Source organism: Rhodamnia argentea, chromosome 8, assembly GCF_020921035.1.
Source record: "Rhodamnia argentea isolate NSW1041297 chromosome 8, ASM2092103v1, whole genome shotgun sequence".
Lineage (NCBI taxonomy): Eukaryota > Viridiplantae > Streptophyta > Magnoliopsida > Myrtales > Myrtaceae > Rhodamnia > Rhodamnia argentea.
In genome coordinates, this window is record NC_063157.1 from 1,576,081 (window position 1) to 1,598,674 (window position 22,594).

The 22,594-nt window shown below is 40.0% G+C and overlaps 5 protein-coding genes across 10 annotated transcripts; 4 read left to right on the forward strand and 1 right to left on the reverse strand.

Moving 5' to 3' along the window:
* Positions 1 to 385: 385 nt before the first annotated feature.
* LOC115738130 (protein CURVATURE THYLAKOID 1C, chloroplastic) lies at positions 386 to 3,215 on the forward strand. Its single transcript, XM_030670661.2, has 6 exons — positions 386 to 703; positions 1,249 to 1,343; positions 1,760 to 1,846; positions 2,345 to 2,407; positions 2,631 to 2,668; positions 2,828 to 3,215. The coding sequence occupies exons 1-6, from the start codon at positions 601 to 603 to the stop codon at positions 2,880 to 2,882; spliced, it is 441 nt and encodes a 146-aa protein (XP_030526521.1). The 5' UTR covers positions 386 to 600; the 3' UTR covers positions 2,883 to 3,215.
* A 2,518-nt stretch (positions 3,216 to 5,733) lies between these two features.
* On the forward strand, positions 5,734 to 8,534 carry LOC115738122 (pentatricopeptide repeat-containing protein At4g21065-like). The gene has a single exon (XM_030670645.1). The coding sequence runs from the start codon at positions 5,954 to 5,956 to the stop codon at positions 7,871 to 7,873; it is 1,920 nt and encodes a 639-aa protein (XP_030526505.1). The 5' UTR covers positions 5,734 to 5,953; the 3' UTR covers positions 7,874 to 8,534.
* Positions 8,535 to 8,537: 3 nt separating this feature from the next.
* On the forward strand, positions 8,538 to 12,274 carry LOC115738129 (protein PLANT CADMIUM RESISTANCE 8-like). Of its 4 annotated transcripts, XM_030670660.2 has the most exons (5): positions 8,538 to 8,615; positions 9,147 to 9,351; positions 10,257 to 10,328; positions 10,563 to 10,775; positions 11,508 to 12,274. In XM_030670660.2, the coding sequence occupies exons 2-5, from the start codon at positions 9,207 to 9,209 to the stop codon at positions 11,597 to 11,599; spliced, it is 522 nt and encodes a 173-aa protein (XP_030526520.1). In that variant the 5' UTR covers positions 8,538 to 8,615; positions 9,147 to 9,206; the 3' UTR covers positions 11,600 to 12,274. The 4 variants fall into 4 exon arrangements, with proteins under 4 accessions (XP_030526520.1, XP_048140675.1, XP_048140677.1 ...); XM_048284718.1 differs by lacking the exon at positions 8,538 to 8,615 and having other exon boundaries at positions 9,077 to 9,351; XM_048284720.1 differs by lacking the exons at positions 8,538 to 8,615; positions 11,508 to 12,274 and adding an exon at positions 11,277 to 11,499 and having other exon boundaries at positions 9,077 to 9,351.
* A 448-nt stretch (positions 12,275 to 12,722) lies between these two features.
* LOC115738123 (probable CoA ligase CCL8) lies at positions 12,723 to 19,720 on the forward strand. 2 transcript variants are annotated; one of them, XM_030670646.2, is made up of 18 exons: positions 12,723 to 13,221; positions 14,142 to 14,311; positions 14,626 to 14,799; positions 15,121 to 15,283; positions 15,372 to 15,460; positions 15,928 to 15,997; positions 16,109 to 16,161; positions 16,291 to 16,395; positions 16,844 to 16,942; positions 17,149 to 17,241; positions 17,357 to 17,434; positions 17,529 to 17,633; positions 17,868 to 17,958; positions 18,206 to 18,279; positions 18,375 to 18,554; positions 19,276 to 19,329; positions 19,446 to 19,543; positions 19,671 to 19,720. In XM_030670646.2, exons 1-17 carry the CDS (start codon positions 13,056 to 13,058, stop codon positions 19,488 to 19,490), a joined length of 1,809 nt encoding a protein of 602 aa, XP_030526506.1. In that variant the 5' UTR covers positions 12,723 to 13,055; the 3' UTR covers positions 19,491 to 19,543; positions 19,671 to 19,720. The 2 variants fall into 2 exon arrangements, with proteins under 2 accessions (XP_030526506.1, XP_030526507.1); XM_030670647.2 differs by having other exon boundaries at positions 19,446 to 19,546; positions 19,673 to 19,716.
* A 480-nt stretch (positions 19,721 to 20,200) lies between these two features.
* On the reverse strand, positions 20,201 to 22,125 carry LOC115738128 (probable inactive nicotinamidase At3g16190). 2 transcript variants are annotated; one of them, XM_030670657.2, is made up of 5 exons: positions 21,959 to 22,125; positions 21,718 to 21,831; positions 21,027 to 21,261; positions 20,809 to 20,925; positions 20,201 to 20,453 (listed from the first exon to the last, which is right to left on the reverse strand). In XM_030670657.2, exons 1-5 carry the CDS (start codon positions 22,004 to 22,006, stop codon positions 20,380 to 20,382), a joined length of 588 nt encoding a protein of 195 aa, XP_030526517.1. In that variant the 5' UTR covers positions 22,007 to 22,125; the 3' UTR covers positions 20,201 to 20,379. The 2 variants fall into 2 exon arrangements, with proteins under 2 accessions (XP_030526517.1, XP_048140674.1); XM_048284717.1 differs by lacking the exon at positions 20,201 to 20,453 and having other exon boundaries at positions 20,717 to 20,925.
* Positions 22,126 to 22,594: the final 469 nt, after the last annotated feature.

Here is a 22,594-nt window from a genome sequence, read left to right on the forward strand (position 1 = left end):
ACGTGTCTAAGCAGGATAGGCCTATCCTTTCCTGAAATCTTGTTAAAACCAGTAAAGCAATGAAATCTTTATTAGTAGCAAACCGGTCGTGGCGCACCCATACTTGAAGTTGAACCACTAGAGCGAGACTTACAGCATGTATGACTCTAGTAATTTGAACAAGAGAATTATTTGAGATTGGAATGCCAGATGCAAATTTGATAATTCACAAGAATAGTATCTCGCGATGAATATAAACCGGCATGATTTGGAGAAATTAATCTTGCAATCTGTGATTAGTCAAGAAAGGATTAAGCACAGGTTAAGCCAAATAAATTATCAGAGAGTAGCACTTGTCTATAATGCACCTGGGTGCAACAAAATCGCGCCCCTCCAGAACTTTCCCTTCCATCTGCGCACTAGCTAGCGACCCGGAACATGCTCTCAAATTTCTGTGGTGCTGATAACCCTCTCTCTCTCTCTCTATAGGGGCATCGAAAAGGCCAGGACCTTTGTGCATAATTCTTGATCATTTGCCACTCCCAATTGCGAACTCCACGAGAGAGAAGGTTCTTTCAGTTCTTTCTCGTGTTTTGAGTCGATTCTTGGCCGGAGTTGCAAATGGCTTCCATTCTGGCGAACTTGCCCCCAGCACCACTCATCCACCATAAGCCACAGCCCCTCTTGACAGCCGTCGGCACATTCTCAGTCTCCACGCCTAAAGTTGCGAGATCTTTCCAGTCTGGTATTTGTTCTAGGCTTATCAAGAGTTCTCCTTGCGTGCAGTGCTATCTATTATCGTGGATTGATTGTAAAGTTCCAAACTTTGAGTCGTTTTATCACTATTTGAGTGTCTGAACTTGCGAGGAAAGAAGGGTTAAATGCAAAAACTTGAATTCTTTTTAAGAAACTTATGCGATTGGAATGGAGTCCATATTGTGGTAGAACTATAGCTCATATGACAGCATGCCTTTCTGGCTGCCAAGTATATGGACTAAGACTACAAGCCCCAAGTGGAAAAGAAGGTTCATGATAGAATTGCAAATGTGCTGCAACTCCCAGTCAAAACTGGGCATTTTTTTTTTTTTTTGGGTTGGGAAGAAGGGGGGGTGTGGTGTGGTTTGTGGGGTTGGTAGAGGTTTACGTTTTGTGTACAGATGAATTTGCTCCCTCACATTTAGAGACCTCATATTTCGCGGTTAGATACAATCAGTGATGCTGTTACTTAATGTATGATTTTTTCTTTTTTTATTTTGGGTGTTTTGGTAGAAAGAGGAAATCGTCTTGCTGTTGTAGTGAAGGCTACAGGCGAAAGCTCCGATTCGTCCACCTCCCTAAGCATTGTCAAGTCTGTGCAAAATGTGGTAAGTTACTCCTCCCCCTTTTTGTTTTGTACAGTGGACATTGTTTAAGCCAAGTTACGGGGTACCCTGTACAAAGATGCAATTTCATGTGTGTTCTACTGGTTTCAGAATTATGTCCTTAGTTAGGAATGTAAGTGCAATCTTTATCTGTGGAAATAGAGGGTTTTCTCGCAAAATGAATTGCATCTCCAAGGTGTTATTTGCCTGTCTTTGAAACTTTTGTCCAACATATTATTTCCATCAGCATTTCAGTTTGGTGTCTTAGTCGATACCTGGTTCCATCAGCATGTCTTCTGGTAAATTCTTTTAGTCGGCACCTTTGGAATTTCTAACATACTACTTCCGCATTTCCAAGGCCACTGGACAAAATGTGATCATATTTTCCTTTCTGATTTGATATTAATTTGTCTGGACAGTGGGATAAGTCTGAGGATCGCTTGGCTATTATTGGCTTGGGGTTTGCAGGTGTAGTGGCTCTCTGGGCGTCTGCGAATCTTGTAACGGTATTCTACATTGCTTTGGTTATTTGATCCAACATTAGAGACTTGGCTTGAGAGTTGAGATGTTTAACAAGACTTTGGCACATATACAATTGATGTCATTTTTTCTGTTAAAAAAAATACATAAAATTAAATTACCAAGGTTATTGTCCTGGCTTTGGTGTAACTTAGACACTGTCATTCGATAACATCACGACTACTGATTGTTGTTGGCTTGTGTACGGAAATGCATAGAGTTTGAAAATCCACAAAAGAGGACCTCCTCTTTGTTCATCCGAAGGTGCACAATCTCAGTTTCAAATATGCTGTGGGTACCATTAGAGAAACTAATCGAACTGGAATTTCTAATTATGTTCTCATGTTTTTCCGCAAGAGATTCTTTTAAAAGATTTGTATTACCTGATGCAATGCACTCAGATTCAGACATACACTATACTCTTCATTGGCTTATCAGATACTCAAAGCTCTTTATTCTTGACTTGATATACATGCACTCTGCAGGCCATTGACAAGTTGCCACTTTTACCAAGTGCACTGGAATTCATTGGGATACTGTTTTCAGCGGTGAGTTTTAGAATATGTATTGTCATTGGATGTTGCAATTTGATGATGAAGAGATGATTTTGAATGTTTCAACCATTACTTCATTCCAAATATGTCGCGAACTTCAAATTTTCCTTTGCTTTTCCTCGCTGCCTTGGCTACTGTGGTTAATGGTTTTATCATAATGGTCAAGTTCTATCTTCTGTCTATGTTCTAACTAAAACTTCTTCTCTGTTTGTTTCAGTGGTTTACATATCGCTATCTCTTATTCAAACCTGATCGGTAAGCCCATTTCCAGCGACCACTATCTGTTTGCTTGTCATTAAGATTCTCTTTCCCATTTTCCATTTTTTCTCGATATATGTCAATAAATCCAACGGAAAACTTATCACGGAACGGGTAGCTTCTTACTTCTCAACTTGATTGCTATATTTTTATCAGGGAAGAGCTTTTCCAAAGCATCAAGAAGTCCATCTCAGACATCTTGGGACAGTGAACTGTATCATCATGTGTGCTGGAGGATGATCGAAGGGTCTCAAAAATAGAAACTTTCTTTGGCTGTATCCCTATTTCACTGGTTACACGAGCCTTAATTGCTGTCATTTGGTTGTAGAAGTTGATGGTGAAGAAGTATCGATGTCAAGTGGAGCATGAAAACTATATAATGTCCTGAACGCATTTTGTTCCTTGGGAAGCCTGTATCGGTATTCTGCTCACGGTTTTTTCTCGATAATCTCTCTCTTTCTCATATCATTAAACTTTTCATTTAGTTTGAACTGGTTGTGCTTGTCTGTGCATGAGACCTGGGCACAAATGTAGTATCATTTCGTCAGTGTTCTTGTGATTTTGCCGAGAAAAATGCTGAAACGAGAGTTTTATCCGATGCCCGTGAAGAGAGGGGGATGTTAGAAATGTGGTGCCGCACGTAGTTCTGCATATTTTTCGTTCTGTATGCTGGAACTGAATGGACATTAGACCTCAATCTGGTATCATGTTATGGATGGACAAGAATAACCGGCTCCTAACACTAATGAATGCCGCACCGCAACCGCATCGCTCAACGCCTCTCCACTGTTTGATGTAAAATTTGCACAGATCGGAGATTCCGATGATGGGGAAAATTGTCAAAAATTTCTTAAATTTATTATATTTTTGTCAATTTAGTTTTAAATTATTTAATTTTGGCAATTCAGCCTTAAATTTTTCTTGTTTGTATCCATTCATTTTTAAATTTTTTTTGTACCAATTCAATTGTAATTTTTTTGTATTTATATCAGTTTAGTCCATCCGGTTAACTTTAGCCGACCGGCGTTTACATGCATCCGACTGGTGCTGAAGGAGCAATTTTTAATAATATTTTGATGTTTTTTCAATTTTTTTTTTGTTTCCTTTCTTTTTCGTTTTACTATTCATCTTATTGGTATTTGCCCCCGCTTTTTTTTAACTGCTCATCTTCTTCCTCCATCTTCAGCGGCTGGATGGAGTCAAAGGTCGCCGAGGCTTGCCGGCCATTGGCGCTCCGTCGATGGATGAGCCCGATAAGGCCGAGCAACCCCATGGTTGAGCGAGGCTCGGCCGAACCAGATTTGGGCGATGCTGACACCCAGCCACGGTGACGACCGTGCCTCGCCTAGAATTAGCGACAGTCAAGCCTCCCAGCCCACATGTTGTCCTGCAAAGGACAAGTCGCGGTGCATCACCTTTAGCTTAACTGATTAAGGCTACATTTGGTTCGGTTTTGCAAATGAGCTTTGAGCAAATATAAATATCTTTAGCCTAAGTAGCTTTGAGGAAATGCAAGTGGTGTTTGGTAAAAAATACTTTGAAATGCAACTTTGGGCTAAGTAGTTTGGCAAAAAAAGAAAAATTTGCGAGGGTCATTTGGCTACATTTTTTTTTCTATTTATTTCTTTTTTTTCCAAAAAAAAAAAAAATCAAAACCACAACTAGCCGGCAAAGGGGCCCGGCCGTTGACGAGCCATATTTTGGCACTGGCAGTCGTCGAACGAGGTCGCCCGGGGTCGGCCAAACCCCGACGAGGGCCGCGGCGGCGACCACCGGGGGTCGCGGACCCCGGGAGGTCGTCACCGGCCCTCTCTGCCATTCGCCACTCTTCGGGACCCTTCGTTGGCCCTCATCGCCCTTCGCGGACCCCTCAAAGAAGATGAACAATAGTTGCACGTAGAAGATGAACAAAACTTACTAGGCTAAGGTTTCAATTCTAAATGAGGGTAAAAAATGGATTTTCAGTAAAGTTTTGAGGGCAAAATAGGTAACTAGTTAATTTTTATTAATGGGCCTTTAGTATTTCGAAAATGTTAAAAACCCAATACTGGTCCCTACTGCCAGCATTGTGCTTTTAGCTTTTTCAAGGTTGGCATTTGGCACAATGCCCTTTCAAAAAACTTGCCAAACACCTTGGCATTTTCCCAAGCCCAAAGCCCCTTGAAAATGCTGAACCAAGCACACCTAAGCCCTTAACATTGCAAAATCAAAGAGTAGAATCATGCGACTAAGAACCTGCGAAAACCCTAAAGTCATCGTAACTTCAAAACGAGTTTTTTTTTCCTTGTTAGGAAAAAGGATGGTATCACCACAATTTCAGTATGGCCGGTGGTGTGCGAGGCTCCGTCATCGCCTTTGCTGGGTGAGGTCGAACCGAGCGATGGCAAGGCTCGGCCGTTGTCATCGTTAGGCGAGGCCGAACTCGCCCAACCATGGGATGGCTTAGCCTCGTCCACCGGCGGCAACGCTAGTGGCCGGATTGGTCCTTACCGGCCTTCAACTCCGGCCGGTCGCCAAAGATGGAGAAAGAAGATGAGCAATGAAAAAAAAAAAGGACATGAACTGAAAATAAAAAATGAAAATATTAAAATACTACTAAAAATTACCCATCGGCGTCTTTGGGTTCACGTCAACGCCAGTCGGCCAAAGTTGGTTGGATGGATTGAATTGACCAAAATGTAAATGGTTTAGGGCTAAATTGACACAAAATTTTTTTTTATGACTAAATTGGCAATAATACAAAAGGTTTAGGACTGAGTGAGAAAAATTAAAAGACTTGAGACTGAATTAGCAAAAATATAATAATTTTAGGACTTTTTTGGCAATTAGAGAGGATGAGTTTGGAACTCGCTCTCTCTAACTCTAGATTCTAAAAGTGCAACGTCGACCCCGACAAGCAAGTCGGATGTCGCATATGGTTGTTTTGTTCCGCCGTTTTGTCATTTGGTAAACGCAATTTGTCGTACCAAGGTTTAGGCGAATAGTTCAATACGTGAGTCATATTCACCTATTTAGCGAGCCATTCGGTTTATAAGTTCATTTTGTGAAGTTCCTGCGTTAATTTTTCCCCGACAAACATGGCTGCCTCGCGAATTGTAGTTGAGATTTTTCCCGCCAAGAACCGAGCTGGCCATTCTTGAAATTTTAGTCAAGTTCTTGCCGTTGATCTCCAGAGGTAACGGCTTCATCAGTTCATCACTCTGTCTGAAATCATCAAAAGCCGATCGGTATTTACCCAAAGTTTCAAGCTTTTTTATCTCCCATTCCTTTTCGACACAGCGAATGGGAAGGAACAGCATGGCAAGCTTGAAGAAAACCTCATCTTCAGTCGCTTCTCTGGTCCGATTCACCTTCTTCAGCTCGCTCTCTGCTCTCGAAATTCAATCATCGAATGGCTCAATTCCCTCCTCGACATCTCCTCACAAGTCAAGCCCGAAAACCCGTAAAGCACAAAATGGTTCCATCAGTGGCTCAACGTACTCATATTACATTAATCTCTTAAAGTCTTGCATCGCCCAAAATGCGTTGGGTCCTGGCAAACAACTTCATGCCCACTTGTACTTGCTCGGACTGGGGTTTGATCCCAGCATAGCGACCAGATTGGTCCATCTTTACTGTGATTGCAACGCCTTGCGTCATGCCCACCTCCTGTTTGATAGAATCCCCAAGAGAAACAATTTTCTTTGGAATATCTTGATTAGGGGCTACGCATGGAATGGGCCTTACGAGGCTGCAACAATGCTTTACTACCAAATGCTTGAACATGCGCTCGTGCCTGATAACTATACGTTTCCCTTTGTGCTCAAAGCATGCTCAGCACTTTCTGCAATTGAACTGGGGAGAGAGATTCATGAGCATGTTAAGAATACTGTGTGGGAAAAGGATGCTTTTGTGGGTGCAGCACTGATTGACATGTATGCGAAGTGTGGTTGTGTGGAGGATGCTCGTGCAGTTTTTGACGTGATTCTCGAAAGAGATGTGATATTGTGGAATTCAATGCTTGCCGCCTACTCCCACAATGGTTGCTCATATGAGTCACTTGCTTTGTGCCGTGAAATGGCGTTGGCAGGAATAAGGGCAAGTGAAGGCACACTTGTCACTACAATATCAGCTTCAGCTGACATTGCTGTTCTTCCCCAAGGAAGGGAGCTGCACGGTTTGAGTTGGAGATGTGGTTTTGACTCTAATGACAGGGTGAAAACTGCTTTTGTACATATGTATGCTAAGTGCGGTTCAGTCAAGGTAGCCAGGACTTTGTTTGGGCTTCTTAAGGGTAGAGACGTTGTCTCGTGGAATGCCATGATTAGTGGGTACGCCATGCACGGTTATGCCGCAGAAGCATTGAATTTATTTGAAGAAATGCGAGAACAATCTTTCCCTGATTACATTACTTTTGTTGGTGTACTGACTGCTTGCAGCCATGGTGGCTTGCTCAATGAAGGTTGGAAGTTCTTTGAGTTGATGGAGAGGAATTATAATATAGAACCAACAGTCCAGCATTACACTTGCATGGTTGATCTCCTTGGTCACTGCGGTCGATTGGATGAAGCACGGAACCTCATAAGGCAAATGAAAGTAATTCCTGATTCTGGTGTGTGGGGTGCTCTACTGAATTCATGTAAAATTCATGGCGAAATGGAGTTAGCTGAACTAGCTCTAGAGAAGCTGATCGAACTGGAACCTGATGATGCTGGCAACTATGTGATTTTATCTAATATATATGCTCAGGCAGGGAAATGGGGAAAAGTAGTGAATCTCAGAAACTCAATGACAAACAGGGGAATCAAGAAAAGTGTTGCATATAGCTGGATTGAAGTGAAAAACCAAGTCCACTCGTTTCTTACAGGAGACACTTCCCATCCCATGTATGATGAAATTTATGCTGAACTGAAGAGGGTAGAAGGATTGATTAAAGAAGCTGGCTATGTCCCAGATACTGTACCTGTTTTCCATGATGTAGAGGATGATGAGAAAACTCATATGATATGCAGTCACAGCGAGAGGCTAGCAATTGCATTTGGACTCATTACTACTCCACCTGGGTATAGGCTTCTAATAACCAAGAATCTCCGAGTGTGCGAGGACTGCCATGTCGCCATTAAATTTATCTCGAAAGTCACAGACAGGGAGATCACCATTAGAGATGTGAATCGCTACCATCATTTCAAGAATGGAAGTTGTTCTTGTGGTGACTGCTGGTAACCACGGCCAGAGGTCCGTACAATTTCACAGCATGACATTTATTGCCTAGAAGAGCATCACTCGAATCGGGAGAGCATTGGATCATTGTGAAGACTGTGCTGGACCAAATTTGCAGGATAATGGAATTATCTTGCCGATAGAGTTCAAAATATTGACCGGAAAATGAGATGTTTATCGAGAGCAATTCCAGAATATTCATTTGAAGTGCTGGAGCCGAAGATAAGCATCGTTTCAGTGGGTGCATGATTACATCCCACAAATCCAATATCTCTAATTTGGGGAACAAACGTAGGTTTCCTAGTAAATTTGGGGTATGGCATTCAGCAAGAATTCGTGTGTGGCCCGGCGATGGTAATTCTTTGGTCATGTGGAGGAAGTATCTTCAGGAAAGTGATCTATATATTTATTCAAGGAAATTGCTGAGTGCTAGTCAACTGCAAATCAAAGCGTCACAAGTTGTCTCCCTTTAAGTCCAAGAAGAGTCAAACATATCCCAGATGTGTTAGCTCTTTCGTATGGATTGGCCGGGCGAGAGCATCTATGGGGCAACGGTTCTTGAATCTCGTGAGGCCTGAGAACTGATTGTGTTGTATAGGTGTATGCGGAATGGCATTGGAGACATGAAAATTTTCCCAGCTTCATTTTTCTCAACCCGACACCTTGTAAATATTTTCTGGGTATCTGCTATTTTGGCTGGGTTTGTCTGGTCAGGCAGATCGTGTGACTTCTGATCATGTATATGGTGAGCACTTGCATGGCGACTACATAATAATACATAGTCTGGTTTTTTTTGGTTGAATACTAATTCATAGTCTAACTTCTCAGAAAATACTAGACTTAAGGGAACAAAGGTGAAGATGTCGAAGTTCGTACCTGTACCCTGTGTTGTGACTCTGTATATTACTAACTTTTGTAAGGGATGTTAACATCATGTTGCTTGACTAATTGGAGGTAATTCTTATCATCTTTGAATGATGGCCCTATTTCTTTAATCAAGCATACAATCAACACGCAAGGCTTTTCTACGATGAATGGCTAGGTGTAGGTAGTCGCCTTGCCCTTCATTTGATGGTTAATAATGCAACAGAGCCACATGAGAGTTGTTGCAAACATAGTTCTTGGAAGTTCCGCTGAAAAATTAACAATTCATGTTAGTAAAATAATGAGTTAGTCAAAAATGGCTGCTAGGAAATGTTAGCAGAGAGTTCCACTGGTATGTGGTTCACATTAAAGATGAGGTTGACTTTAAAGAGTTGGGCGTTTTCATAAACAGGTACACAGACCTTTTGAGCAATTTTAGCTGCAAGAAGAAGAACAGACATTGCCTGGTGGAATGGACAAGGACAAAACAACTGAGAATGGAGGTGATCCTAAAGCTGGCGAGCTTATTTGCAAAAATTCGTCAAACCTTCGAGCAGATGACAGCGGAAATCCATGGAGCACAGGCTTATTCGACTGCCACGAGCACAAGATGAATGGTATCAACATTAACTGATTCCAATTAGTGAAGTCCGTACATACTTCATCAACTCTTAGCACTTGTCTTGAATGGCTTGGTTTTTCTGCTAAAAGTTTTTGGAGGAGACAACTTCTCTGGTAATTTTTCAAGCACTTCAAAATCTTCACATTTGAGTAATAGTTGATATAGTTCTTGAAGGAGGAAGGTGTGATTGGCATTCTAAACTTGTGCTGGAGCTTGTGCTTCGGTTATGAAATGGGTAGGCTAGGGGAATCCGAGTAAGTGGTATCTGTACAGCGGTTGGCTCAGCCTCCACAGTTGTTCATCAAGATACACTAGCAACTCCTTATGGCCTTTCTCAAGATAAGTTGGCAGTTCCAGTGTTAGACGGTATTGCTATTGGACATGTGAGAGTTATTTGATTGCAATGAACATCCTATGGAAAACACATCAAAAAATTGCTAGTGTCCTCTGACAGTGTTATTCTTCGCGTTAGAGAATCCATCTTCTCTAATGGTGTGATTATGATTACATGGCTCTCACTGAGTAAATTGGGAAAGTCAGCATAGATAATAAAAGCTGGAGAAATTTCTCCTATCATCATCTCTAATCTCCATCTGTATCTTAAAGGAGTACTTTTATTTGATGAAGTCAGAACATAGGCCATTAACCAAACTATTAGAGGATAGAAGACATATATGGCAAGTTATGAGGGAAAAAGGAACTCTGACCAGTCCATTCGGCACGAGGTTTTGCAGAAGTAGCAGCTGACAATTGTATTGCCAATAAAAACACGAAGAACAGCTTACTCACATTCTTTTTGCACGAGACTCTCACCGACTTGCATTTGGAGTGACGGTTCATGGTCATTAGAAATAAAAACTTGACTCCAATCTAACCTGATTTCAAATCAACTCTTTGCAGCTCTTATGACATTTTGTTTCCCTTATGCGACCTTTGGGCAGATCTCAGAAGTACTAGATGCTGGAGAAATGAGTAAGCCCTCCTTTATTTTTTTCATAGCAATTCCCTGTTAATATTTTCTAATCCTCGAAACACCAATATACGCAACATCGTCTTGTCATATTAGATCCACTTCTATGTTGAAGATGTGAAGTTTCTTATGTCTCCCTCCATTCTCTTCTCCTGTTTCTGTCCTGTGTCAATTGTTGTTGGTCAAAACATGTGCAATGTAAGCTTTATTCACTGACTAGTTTCTGGTAATTGCAGCTTGTCCTCTGGGAAGTTACATTTACCTCCTCATGATGTCAGCTCTGTGCACTCAGTGGCTTATGGGCTCAAAGTACAGAAGCAAACTGAGGAGGAGATACAATTTAGTTGAAGCTCCATACGGTGATGTGATTTCTCATATCTTCTGTCCATATTGTGCCCTGTGCCAGGAATTCAGAGAACTGAAGAATAAAGGACTCGATCCTTCTCTTGGTACCTGTCAACTCCATTTTTGTTTCTCTGCTACACATTTTATATGCATCTTGCCACCATGAATTTGGATAGTTATTTTCCACTACTTTATAAAAAGATAAAAGCCATGGTTTGGATCTTAGTACAGAGGAAAGCTATATGTGGGGGATGATTATAGTATTAAAGTTGTATTTGGGTTTAATTTTTTGCAGTTGTATGTCATGAAACGACAAAAAAAATTTGAGGAACAAACTTGCTAAGTTACTGAGAAAGAGATACTTTTTACCGTCATATTTTTCCACCTGGAAAAAACTCTAAACTTGCTTATATGGCTTTTTACTCCATATCAAATCGGCTAATGCTTAGTAGAAAATCATGTTTAGGCTTTTAGAGTTGAATTTCTTACCATGAAAAGGACAAGGCTTGAAATTAAAGTTTTTGGATTAGTCACCTGATGCTGATTTAGATCTTTCCATTCATAGCTTGAAATAAGAGCAGCAGGTAATTTTTGGATGCTTTCAGAACTGAACTTGGACATCATCACTGGCATAGTAACTACTCCAAAGTTTTGCAAAACACAACTTGAAACAGGGTCCCTTTAAGTTCATTCATGCTCAGTCAATCTGGTCCTCAACTGCAAAGCTGAGTGATGGATATTATAAGTTTGAGTAATTGGCATTAACAAGCTAGGATCAACTTACATAGGTTCACTGCTATCCAACTCATGTCAAATTTTGTAAATTGTATTTGCAGGATGGAATGGTGTACTTGCCGAGCAAAGGGGGACTGAGTACCCTGATCATCAAATGAAGGTTCCTCCTCCATATCAAGCCATGAAGAAGTGAAGAATCTATAGTCAGAACAGAGCTAGTTTCCAATATTTTCCTTGTCTATATGATTTGTTGTGTGGTCATGTTTGGAATTTGAAGATTGAGCATGCTGAACATTACATCCTATTTCCTTCTCTTCCCCCGTCCTTGGAAATAATGGGTACAGATCAGTAGGCATTCTCTTCCAATATAAGCAAATGTCTGAGTTACTTAAGAGTATCCTTTTGATTCATTGGCTGAGAATACCGAAAGAGTAATTATAAACCCAGTCAGATATGGAGCGTATGGATCTAGTGACTGGCCAACGGAAGCCAGGTTCCTCAAGCCATCTGATAGCTTAGGAATCGCCATTAGATCTGAAAAGCACTCAAACACCACGGAGCGCCCGCTTGGTTGCGAATGGGAGGCATTTCTCTTTTTGAGAACCAATTTTAGCTTCGTTTTTCGTACTTTCAACTCATCAGAACATGCTTATGAGGTGACCCAGCCTACTCCTTCAGTGGCATCAACATTGAAGGTTGCAACTTTTAAGAAGTTTCAGATGACAAGGATCTCAGACAATGCACCCTTTTCAGATGTTTGTGGCCATGGAGTCAATCTACATCTGTACGACCGGAAGACACAATCAGAGCCCATTGAATCCTTAGAACGGTTGAAAGGCCCTTGGGTCCATATATACGTCACGACCTCCCAACTGTTCGATCATTCCGAACCCACGGGCCAGATCTTCTCATTGCCCCCTTAATTGCGAGAACCCTTGAAGCCCACCGATGTTTCTGACATGACCTTAGAATCCAAGAAGCAGAAGCTCCAGCATTTCACCCTCAACGGAAACTTCCTAGAAAGTCCTCCTAAACAACTTTTTCGGTGCAACTTTTACCGTATCTCCAATCTCAACCGTGCCATCCAAACTTTACACAGAGTCCTCGTCAGTTAACCAACTCACTGGTAAAACAATTAGGATTTTCGACGAAAGATTCGACTTTTATTGGCGCAATTAATTGCAATCAAGACGTAAAGAATGTTTGCAAATTTCCTAAATTTGACGTTGACAGTCCGCCTTTGATCCGACCGAAGAGTTGAATTTAATATAGCCGCAACACCTGGCAAAGTTTAGTGAAAAAGAGAGAGAGAATCAATCTACCCGTCAAGCAATAGCCCCTGTATCTGCTGCTTAGACTTCCCATCTTGAACGCTCCATCGTTACCCGCAATTCCAAAAGAAAGGATTTTGCATGCCAGACTTCAAAAGCTCGTTCCTTTTTAGGGTTCAGACGCCCCATATTGTCTTCTTCCCTCAATAAGCGCAGAAACAGAGCTTTTCCAAACTATCATGGTCCGTTGTCATGCATGAGAGTAAAATAGTCATAGCAAGATCACCTAACCAGAACAGAAGGCGTCACAAGAACCCACCACGAGACCCAGAGACTTAAATTTGCCTATTAATTAGATTTCTCACCATACCCACCTACATGAGGTCCCCATTAAAGACTCTCAACCACTACTTTCTGAAACCCATACAAGTCCGTCGCTTATGCCACCAATATTCTTCTTCTTCTTCATCATCATTTAAAGAGTGGAGGCTATCTCATCCTTGGTATCGGCATTCTGGTTCCTCTCAGTCTCGCTTTGCCTCAAGTAAGTGACCTTTCGATTTGTCGTCTGCGCTTATTTGTTTGTTCATAGAATTTGATTGTCTACGACCGAAAAAGAAAAGAAAAGAGAAGATTCGGTTTCTGGGACGTCTTGTGTTTGATGAAATGAGAAAGCCATTGTGACGTTTCGTAATGCCTGTTCAGGTGATACTATTTTTTTATTTTGTGGTGAACTAGGGGCTAATAATATGTAATAGATTCAATTGTGTGAAGATGCATGTAAATCAGAATGGCTGGTCACCTTTTGATGAGATGGCGGTAATGGTGATTCGTGGAAAACCGTCTGTTGTTTGATCTGTTGTCTTAAGATCAGTGTTGACGAGTGAAATCGGGGGGGGTGTGGGTGGGGGGTGGTGTGGTGTGGGGTTGGGATGAAAAGCAGTTTTATTTTACTTTTGTTGATGTCTTGTCGATTAGTCCATTTTTTTTACATTGACCACATCGGTTAACCTTGATTTCGTTGCCTGCTGTAGTTTTTCTATTTAGATTCCTCGGTTCGTTATTGTACCTTCAAATCCTTCATATCAAATTTTTTGATGACATGAAGACCACAATCAACTCAGGAGGAAATTGAATTATCTCTAAAAGTTAGGTACTTGCATAAAAGTTATTGGGTATATTGAGAAATTTGATTTGTTTTTGCTAGTTCTTCGCCTCTATCAAGACTGGAAGATGCGACGTGTTTTGTTGGTGTAAGGGTTCATATTTACCAGCATCAGTAATTTTAGACCTTTGCATGAGTTCTTAATTATTATAGTGTCAGAGTGGCCAATATATTATGTCATTTCCAGGAATCATATGACGTATGCATGGCAGATAAATTGATTTATTTGTTTTTCTTTGCTTGCTGTATTCCATCCTTCCTGGTCTTACTGAACAGTTTTGCTTGTGTTTGCTGTCCAGCATCACATTCCCGTTCATTTATGGAGGTAGTCAAAGCAGCTGTCAAGCAGGGATGTTCAACTCGTGATAGTATTGCCATTAGAGCCGACCAGAAGAGCTACAGTTACTTACAACTCATATCATCTGCATTCAATGTCTCTAAACTGTTGTCTAGTGAGGATTTGAAAACTGTGAGCACTCGTTCTCATGGCTTATGGACTTTGCTTACCTAATTCGCGATCTCGCACTACATTATCAGTTCTGAAGCACCAGGATGTGTATGCTAGGTCAATTCCTTTTGTTTATTACTTATTGGAATTTTGGATAATAGTCTTCCAGGGACCTTGAAAGTATGTTTTTACCTTCGCTAATTGTAAATGAAGCAGCTGAAAAATAAATATTTATAGAGCAATTCACTGAAAGTGTGATTCTGTCGCTGTCCCGGCTTCTTTGATGTGACGATATGCTGTAGTTTCTTCTCATGAATTTTTACTTTGGTCATCAGATTGATGGTCCAAGGAGAAATGGTTGTCTTAACGGGGCTCGAATTGGAGTTGTAGCTAGACCTTCGGCAGAATTTGTTGCTGGAGTGCTAGGAACTTGGCTTAGTGGAGGTGTGGCAGTTCCGCTCGCACTCAGCTACCCTGAAGCCGAGCTCTTGCATGTGCTAAATGATTCGGTATGAGTCGAATCCCTCTATTCCATAACAGGACATCCGAAGGGGCAATAGGAGTTTCTTTTACTTAGGTGCAACAGTATTTTCTCTATAAAAAATGAGTTCATGCTTCTCAGCCTAAGACTTTTGCAATCAAGACCCTAATTACCAATTCAAAGGAGCATTAAGAAGATGTTAAAAAGCAGTAATTGTTACCTTAGATTAATTTTAAAACATCTTCAAATTGGTTTACTTGTTATCTGCGATTCTAGTAAAATGTGTACATAAGCATGTTGTTTTTTGTGTTAACTTTGCAGAAGTATCTGATGGCTCTGTAATTTATAGGATGTTTCTATGATATTGAGTACTGAGGATCACCACGATTTGATGCAAAATGTTGCTGCTAAAACTGCTGCCAAGTGTTCTCTAATTCCTCCTGTAGGCAGTTCATCTAAGACAAGCACACATGAAACTTTCCAGGAAAATTTTCAGTCTCATGAGAGAGAAGGTGGTTTAGCTGTTAGAATCAATTGCTTTTCCTTTAGTGATATGGGTGGTTGGTCCTTATATGAACTCTGTTGTTCCCAATGGTTCAGGTGAGGATCCAGCTTTAATCGTATATACAAGTGGTACAACAGGAAAACCTAAAGGAGTTGTGCATACACACAAAAGCATCTCTGCTCAGGTTATTATCCCTTTGTCATACATATTATGACATATACACTTTCCTCTAGAACACTGTCTTTCAGCTCTTACAAAATATTCAAGTAGATTTTGATTTCACATTTTCATGGATGTTGCATGTGCACTCCGTTTGGTTGCATAAGATAATTTTTCATCAAGAACAACGATGTCCATCCAGATTTTTGAAGAAGCGTGTACATCTTTTTATTTTTTTTAAATTTTTACTCACAAAAGCATACTCAGGTCATCTTGCATTTTCTCGACCAAAAATAGAAAAGTGCCGATGAAGCTAAATCAATGCAAGTAACTTAATTTCTTTCAGTTGGTGGTCGAAGCTATGTTATAATAATATAATTCTTTGTTATTATAGTCTAGATAGAAACATATCAATGAAATCCTTTTAATAGGAATGGTTTATGTATTTTTGGAAAAGACTGTTTGTTTGAGACATTTACAATCATATTTCAGGTCAAAACTTTGGTGGAAGCCTGGGAATATACGTCTACAGATCAGTTTCTGCATTGTCTACCTCTACATCATATCCAAGAAATGCCTTCTAAAGTTGCTTTTTAGATAAACCAGTACTCATATATTTTTTACCTTCTCTATTATGATCTATCGAAGAGTGTTTTCTCTTAACTGCCAATACATGTTCATGGACTCTTCAACGCTTTACTTGCGCCCCTCTATGCTGGATCCTCGGTAATATATTCTTATCTTTGTTACTTGTTTTACTTTTGCAGTCCTTGGAGGAAACTTTTTGTTTATAAAAGCACTTCTTTTGATTTGCTTCGCCAACTCAAACTATTTGAATCTGGCTGCACTTTGAAGGTGGAATTTATGCCAAAATTCAGTGTGAGGGCAATTTGGCAGAGATGGCGTGAATCATATCCAGATGGAAGTAAAGCTGCTGATGCTATAACAGTGTTTACCGGGGTAAGCCTGCCTCATGTTTACAATGCAATATTTTCTGGCTCTACAAGTCAGAATAGAAAGTAATATGCTGTGGATTCCTAGTTTTACATATTCAAAGCAAGTGTGACTCCATTTATGTTTGTTGATATTATTTTTCCTATTCATGCTCTCTCTCTCTCTAGTTTACTGTTGAAAGAACTAAATGTCAGCCTGTCGTGGTATGCTGGATGCAGATGACACTAATTCAAGTAAAATGGCTGCATGTGTCATAATCTTTTCACGGTCAACACCATTAAGTTCCGGCACTATTGTAGCATACTCAAGATGCTTAGAGAAATGGTTGACCTGGCCAACAGTACCACTCGTGGCATAAATCCTTGTCTCATAAATGGGAAATTATTGTAGTTGTGTGCTTTTAGTTTTTTAAATTCACTGTTATATTACTACTGCAATTCTTTTTAATTCATAGGTCCCAACTATGTACACCCGATTGATACAAGGTTATGAAGCTATGGACCCAGATCTACAAGCTCAGTCTGCTTCAGCAGCAAGCCATTTGCGTCTTATGGTAGGTGGTAGAGAAATTCATCCACAAATCTGAGATTGCTTGGTTGTCTTCCTTGGATTCTGTTGATTTTTTCTCAAGTTAATAGAGAGATGACTAGAATGGGTATGGTTGCACGTTATTAGACCTTTTCTTTTAGATGTACATGCTATTTTTTTCTCGTAAGTACTTAAATATTGCTGATTCTGCTTTCACCTTCATAACTTCAGATGTGCGGTTCCTCTGCATTACCATATCCTGTCATGCAACAATGGGAAACTATAACAGGACATTGCCTTTTGGAGCGCTATGGCATGACTGAGGTAAGCGAGATTCTATGTCTACTTTCCACATGCTCTCTGTTTCGTTCATGCGAAATAGAAGTAACCAATCAAAATGTATTGTCTAATAAACATGCATGTGGTTTGGCATTTGCAGTTTGTCATGGCATTATCTAATCCTTTTAACGGCATTCGAAAGGGAGGCACTGTTGGCAAACCTTTTCCTGGAGTAGAGGTTAGTCAGTGATGTGGCTCGTTTAATGTGGTAGTGAAGATCATATGGTAATTTTAGTTGAGTCTATTAATTTGGAAGGTTGCAATTACAATAGGTCAAGATCATTGCAGAAGATGAAAGTGGAAATGAAACACCTGGTGAAGGTGAGCTGTGTGTCAGAAGCCCTTCACTGTTCAAGGAATACTGGAAGCTCCCTCAGGTATATCTATGAAATTCTTTCATCTCTGGAAAACTAGATTTCCTACAAAGGCTTTATCTATTACAAATTTTATCAGTAGAACCCTACTATCAAGTGAATATTTCTTAATTAAGATAAAAATTGGCTAAAATTAGCTTTGGGAGAACTCAGTACCGCTTCCCGAAAATGAGGATTTTCCTGAAGGGATCCTTTTAAATTGTCCTTTTCCTGATACATATATTTGATCCTTGTTAGGTAACTAAGGAATCATTCATCGATGGTGGATTTTTCAAAACTGGAGATGCTGTCAGAGTGGATGAAGATGGGTACTATGTCATTTTGGGAAGTAAGTACATTTATATGCGGAAGTTGTTTCCCTGGTGTTTACTACAACAGTATCATCTGGGAAATCCCTCACTATGGGCTGGAGTTTTCAGTTATTGAAGCCCTTTAACAGTAGTCTGTTGATGTGTTGTTTCATCGTTGTAGAAGTCATTTCACATTCAATTAATGGTGCCAACTCATATTGGTTTCCAACTCACGAAAATTTTGTACTGTGTTTAAATTATTCTACAATTGCAAACTTCTGTCAGGAACCAGCGCAGATATTATGAAGGTTGGAGGATACAAATTATCAGCCTTAGAAATTGAAGCAGTTCTTTTGGAGGCAAGTTAGCATTCCTTCTGGTAGTGTTCTCTCACATGTGCAGCTTTTGGACTCTAATTCTAATATACGGCTGGTGCACCTTTCTGTTTGTGCAGCATCCTGTTGTAGCAGAGTGCTGTGTGTTGGGATTACCGGACAAAGATTATGGAGAAGCCGTATGCGCAATAATTGTGCCAGAGGCAGAACTGAAGCAAAATGGTGGGGAGGAATTGAAGCCTGCTTTAACACTGAAAGAACTAAGTACGTGGGCGAAGGATAGACTTGCACCATACAAGGTTTGTCCATTCATTGTGCAGACATAATGAATTCAACTGGTACTTGATTCTTAAAATTGAAGAAGATTCTTCATCTAGTTGTAAAAAATTCTTATGAATCTGCTTTGTATGCCAAGTCTACTCAAACCAAAAGGCCTCATTATCAAATGTTTTTTTTTTTTTTTGGGTAAAGCCTCATTATCAAATGTTTTGCTGGTGCATCTGGGAAAAAGTAATGAGTGCACTTTCAAGTCTCGCACCACACAAACTTGTAGTTAAAAAAGCTATGACTAACTTTCTAGTGCGTGGTCCTCTTATCAGAATACAGTTCATAAGTCATAATTATATTTCTTAAGTTTCTTGCAGTTTGAGGTTCATGCCACCTTACTTTCTTTTTACAATCTATTGTCAAAGTTCCAAATGCTTGAACTTTATGAAGGTTTATGACGGGATCATTCCTTTACTTTTAGTTCTAAAACACTGCACAAATGCTGCAGTATAAGGATTAAATCAATGGGAGGGGAATGGGAATGACTGATTTATTGAGACTTGTCATTGAGTTAAGCAACACTTTCTTTTGTTGGATGTATTAAACCAGTGCACTTGAATGACCCTCATATGAATATTATTGAAGTTGCAGGAGGACAATTTAATGTAACTATGACTATTTCTAGCTTTTAAATCTTAATCTGACTGGAATCTTGATATTTAATTTGACCGGAATCTTGATTGTTTATTTCAGCTACCAACCAGAATGTTCCTGTGGGACTCCCTCCCTCGCAATGCAATGGGAAAGGTGAACCTCCTCAAATGCTCTTTTGGTGCCAGTATGCATGGCTTTTCTGTTATTCTGTGCTCATCTTGAAGAAGGTGGTAAATGCTTGTTTATCAATATATCATGCTTAACTGCAGGTGAATAAAAAGGAGTTGAACAAGAAGCTGGCCTCTGAAGGATAATCAGTTCATGTTGCTCAACATGCGGCGCATCTCGAGAAAGAGTCAACTGGGCAATGGTGGTTTCATCTCTTCCTCTTCCCATTTTGTTTCGGATGTTTTCTGATTGAAGAATTACAATTCTATCAGTTCATTTCTGTGCATTGTTAAAGGATTATATTTGATACTTAGTTTTGGATTTTCAGGGCATTAAAAATGTCGAATCATTGAACAAGAAAGCTGAAGACACAATATCGAAGCGCTGCTGTATATGGTGATTTTTGTTTTCTTTTAGCTGTCATTGCCGGGTTTTGACGTGTTACTGCGAATGTCTGGAGACTGCTCTGCACAATTCAGAAGAAGCTTTGTGATGTTATAATGGAATCACAGCTATTCAAGATGATTCTTTCTGTAAATTTGTGACCCTTGAAACAGCTTCTTTGATTAGCAGTTATTCGGAAGCAGCAGTATACCTGTCTGACAGAAACATGTTGCTTGATATTATGATGGCTATTGTTTTACTTTCACTTCTCTGCAGCATAAACAATTGTAATTGAATTCGCTCAATCTACGTTAAAAACTATTTCTTTCGTTCAACGTTCTAATTGGAATCATTGAGAATACCGAGTAAATTCGGGCAACTTAAAACGTGAATAATTGGCATGAGTTGTAAATCTTCTGGTAAAACTGGAATGAGAGAAGGACAACTACTTAAACTCGTCCTACTTGAACCATGAATCAAACTGATCAAAATTCAGATGGAAGTGGCTAAGATTGCAATATATAGCAGCCAATGGTACAACATGAGCATTCAAATATGATTTTCTCGTCCCGACTTAACAAATGCTACAACATGACCATCCAACTGATCTGCCTTTGGATGATCCTGTTTAATTCATCAGATTGATCCAGTTCAAGCAGCGGACTGCAGCCACTCCTGCAGTGTTGGCGTAGAAACTCCAACATTCTTCATGTCGAAGATATTCGCTGTCCCAGAAGCAAAACGAGAAATTTTGAATCAATCGCGGGACTATAGCAACCAAAGCATGAGATGACAACTGAATTTGAATGTTGCGGTCAATCGAGATAAAGAATCTTTCATGAGAAATTTAAAATACAGAGCAAAAATCTACTTTGCACCTAAAACATTCCACCCTGAGGCCCAAAAGACATCACAGCACGACTTACCTACGTGAAAGACCATCAAGGCAGTGATAATGAAAATGAGGCTAATGTAATCGTTCGAATATTTTACAGAACCTTCATCAGTATCTGTCTACTGCTATCATTTCCTTCAAAGGGAATATAGAGAACAGGAAATACTTTCTTTCCAACATCATACCGTGATGGACCTCAGGAGTAGCAGCAGCAGTGGCATCAACAAGTACAGTAACAGATCGGTAATCAAGTTCCACTGCGTCAAAGACCGTTTGCCTAATGCAGTTTGGAGTTTGAACACCTGCAAATGTCGAGACCAAGATATTAATAATCTGCCACCACCAATAAATCACTTCAAAACTGTTCAGCCAAGAAAGTGGCGGGAACATTGACTTGACTTACCGGCTATGACTAAACTATTTATTCCAGCACCCTGAAGAACCGAATGAAGATGTGTCGCAAAGAATGCACTGAACCGCGTCTTCACCAATTTATAATCTCCTTCTCTAATCACCAAGCCATCGACCAATTCAGCGCCCACACTACCCTTGCTCATCGGACCCACTTTTCCAGACGAGTAGAAATGTTGACGGAAGAGTTCGACATCTCTTCCTTGCGGATCATGCTCTCGGACCACCTAACAGTGTACCGATGATGATCACCATAAAAAATTCCCGTTACTATATGCTCGTCAGGTTCTTTAAAAGTGCTCTCTCTCACTCAAAACATATTAGAAAGGGTAAAAGAAAGCACTTTGTCCACATTTACGGTCACTGAAGATTCACCACATTAAGATGAAGCAATTTGTAGCTTCTGATAGCTGAACATAATGAGGAAAATGGGTTTGTGGCGTTTTAGTCTCTGGTCAATCAAGGCATCGCCGCTTGCTTCATCAAAACGTTCCTCTTTCTATGTTTATAACAAGCTTATAATAACAGTCGCAACTTTCGTTCAAGTTCAGCATTTCAAGAATCACACGAAATAGCATCAAGATATCATCTTTCTGCAGAAAAATCTACTGTAATCCCAAGATTTCAGCAGATTTAAACTGGGAAAAAAAGGGCAAGTCTGTACAAGAGTGGAAAGGGAGTACCCAAACTACAAGAATGCCACGACGCCGAGCAAATTCAACAGCCTCTATCACATTGGGGACGACGGCTTTCCCGCCTTTGACCCACATCACACTTCCCTCTTCTATAAAATCTTTCTGCCAAAGAAGAAAGGAAAAACGGAGATGTTCACGTCAGTGAACAAGTAACACGCACCCACTTACATGTTCGAACGGAATCATATCAAATCCCGGCAGTTAGAGAGAGAGAGACACACACACACACCTGCATGTCGATGACTAGTAGAGCTGTGCGCTTCGATTGATCTTCCATGTGACAAAGACAAGCCGAAGAATCAGAGCTCGGAAACACTTTGCTGAATTTGTTTCGGAGGTGGGGTTGAATCGATCTTCGATGGGACTGATTTTCCAGATTCTCCCTTCTGGTGACAATTGAGTTAATTATGCATCGAACTTTTATTTATATAACATGATTCATGAATTTCACTTCAAAAATATCATCTCCAAATTTCTAATTTATTCAAAACGATTCCTAATATATTCGCTAAGCTATATGAAAATATATAAAATCTTAAGAACACTTTAGAGATTAGATCAAAATTTAGAAATGACATTACACATTGAACGAAAATTCATTAGCCATATTAAAAAGTTCAAAAACAACTTTATAGATTAATCAAAGTTTGCAAAAATAACTTCGCACGTTAATTAAAATTTAGAGATCATTTGTGTTGTTTTTTTTTTTTTTGGTTAGGGGAGATTTTCTCTCTTTTTGTTGAATAAGTATATGTATATCCATCAACAAAAATTGGATTCAAGGAAATTGAAAAAAGTGGACTGAAAAGTGGGTGCAATCTTATTTACGAAAAGCCACCAGTGTTAAACCTCTTTTCATTGAAGC

Coding starts and splice junctions, on each gene's coding strand:
- LOC115738130 (XM_030670661.2), top strand. CDS start 601: ATGGCTTCCATTCTGGCGAACTTGCCCCCAGCACCACTCATCCACCAT. Junction 1,847..2,344: donor CGTCTGCGAATCTTGTAACG/GTATTCTACATT, acceptor TGCACTCTGCAG/GCCATTGACAAGTTGCCACT. Junction 2,408..2,630: donor TTGGGATACTGTTTTCAGCG/GTGAGTTTTAGA, acceptor TGTTTGTTTCAG/TGGTTTACATATCGCTATCT.
- LOC115738122 (XM_030670645.1), top strand. CDS start 5,954: ATGGGAAGGAACAGCATGGCAAGCTTGAAGAAAACCTCATCTTCAGTC.
- LOC115738129 (XM_030670660.2), top strand. CDS start 9,207: ATGGACAAGGACAAAACAACTGAGAATGGAGGTGATCCTAAAGCTGGC. Junction 10,329..10,562: donor ACTAGATGCTGGAGAAATGA/GTAAGCCCTCCT, acceptor TGGTAATTGCAG/CTTGTCCTCTGGGAAGTTAC. Junction 10,776..11,507: donor AGGACTCGATCCTTCTCTTG/GTACCTGTCAAC, acceptor TTGTATTTGCAG/GATGGAATGGTGTACTTGCC.
- LOC115738123 (XM_030670646.2), top strand. CDS start 13,056: ATGAGGTCCCCATTAAAGACTCTCAACCACTACTTTCTGAAACCCATA. Junction 15,284..15,371: donor TCAGTCTCATGAGAGAGAAG/GTGGTTTAGCTG, acceptor CCAATGGTTCAG/GTGAGGATCCAGCTTTAATC. Junction 17,634..17,867: donor AATACTGGAAGCTCCCTCAG/GTATATCTATGA, acceptor GATCCTTGTTAG/GTAACTAAGGAATCATTCAT.
- LOC115738128 (XM_048284717.1), bottom strand. CDS start 22,006: ATGGAAGATCAATCGAAGCGCACAGCTCTACTAGTCATCGACATGCAG. Junction 21,832..21,958: donor TACTAGTCATCGACATGCAG/GTGTGTGTGTGT, acceptor CTTCTTTGGCAG/AAAGATTTTATAGAAGAGGG. Junction 21,262..21,717: donor GTGGCATTCTTGTAGTTTGG/GTACTCCCTTTC, acceptor GTACACTGTTAG/GTGGTCCGAGAGCATGATCC.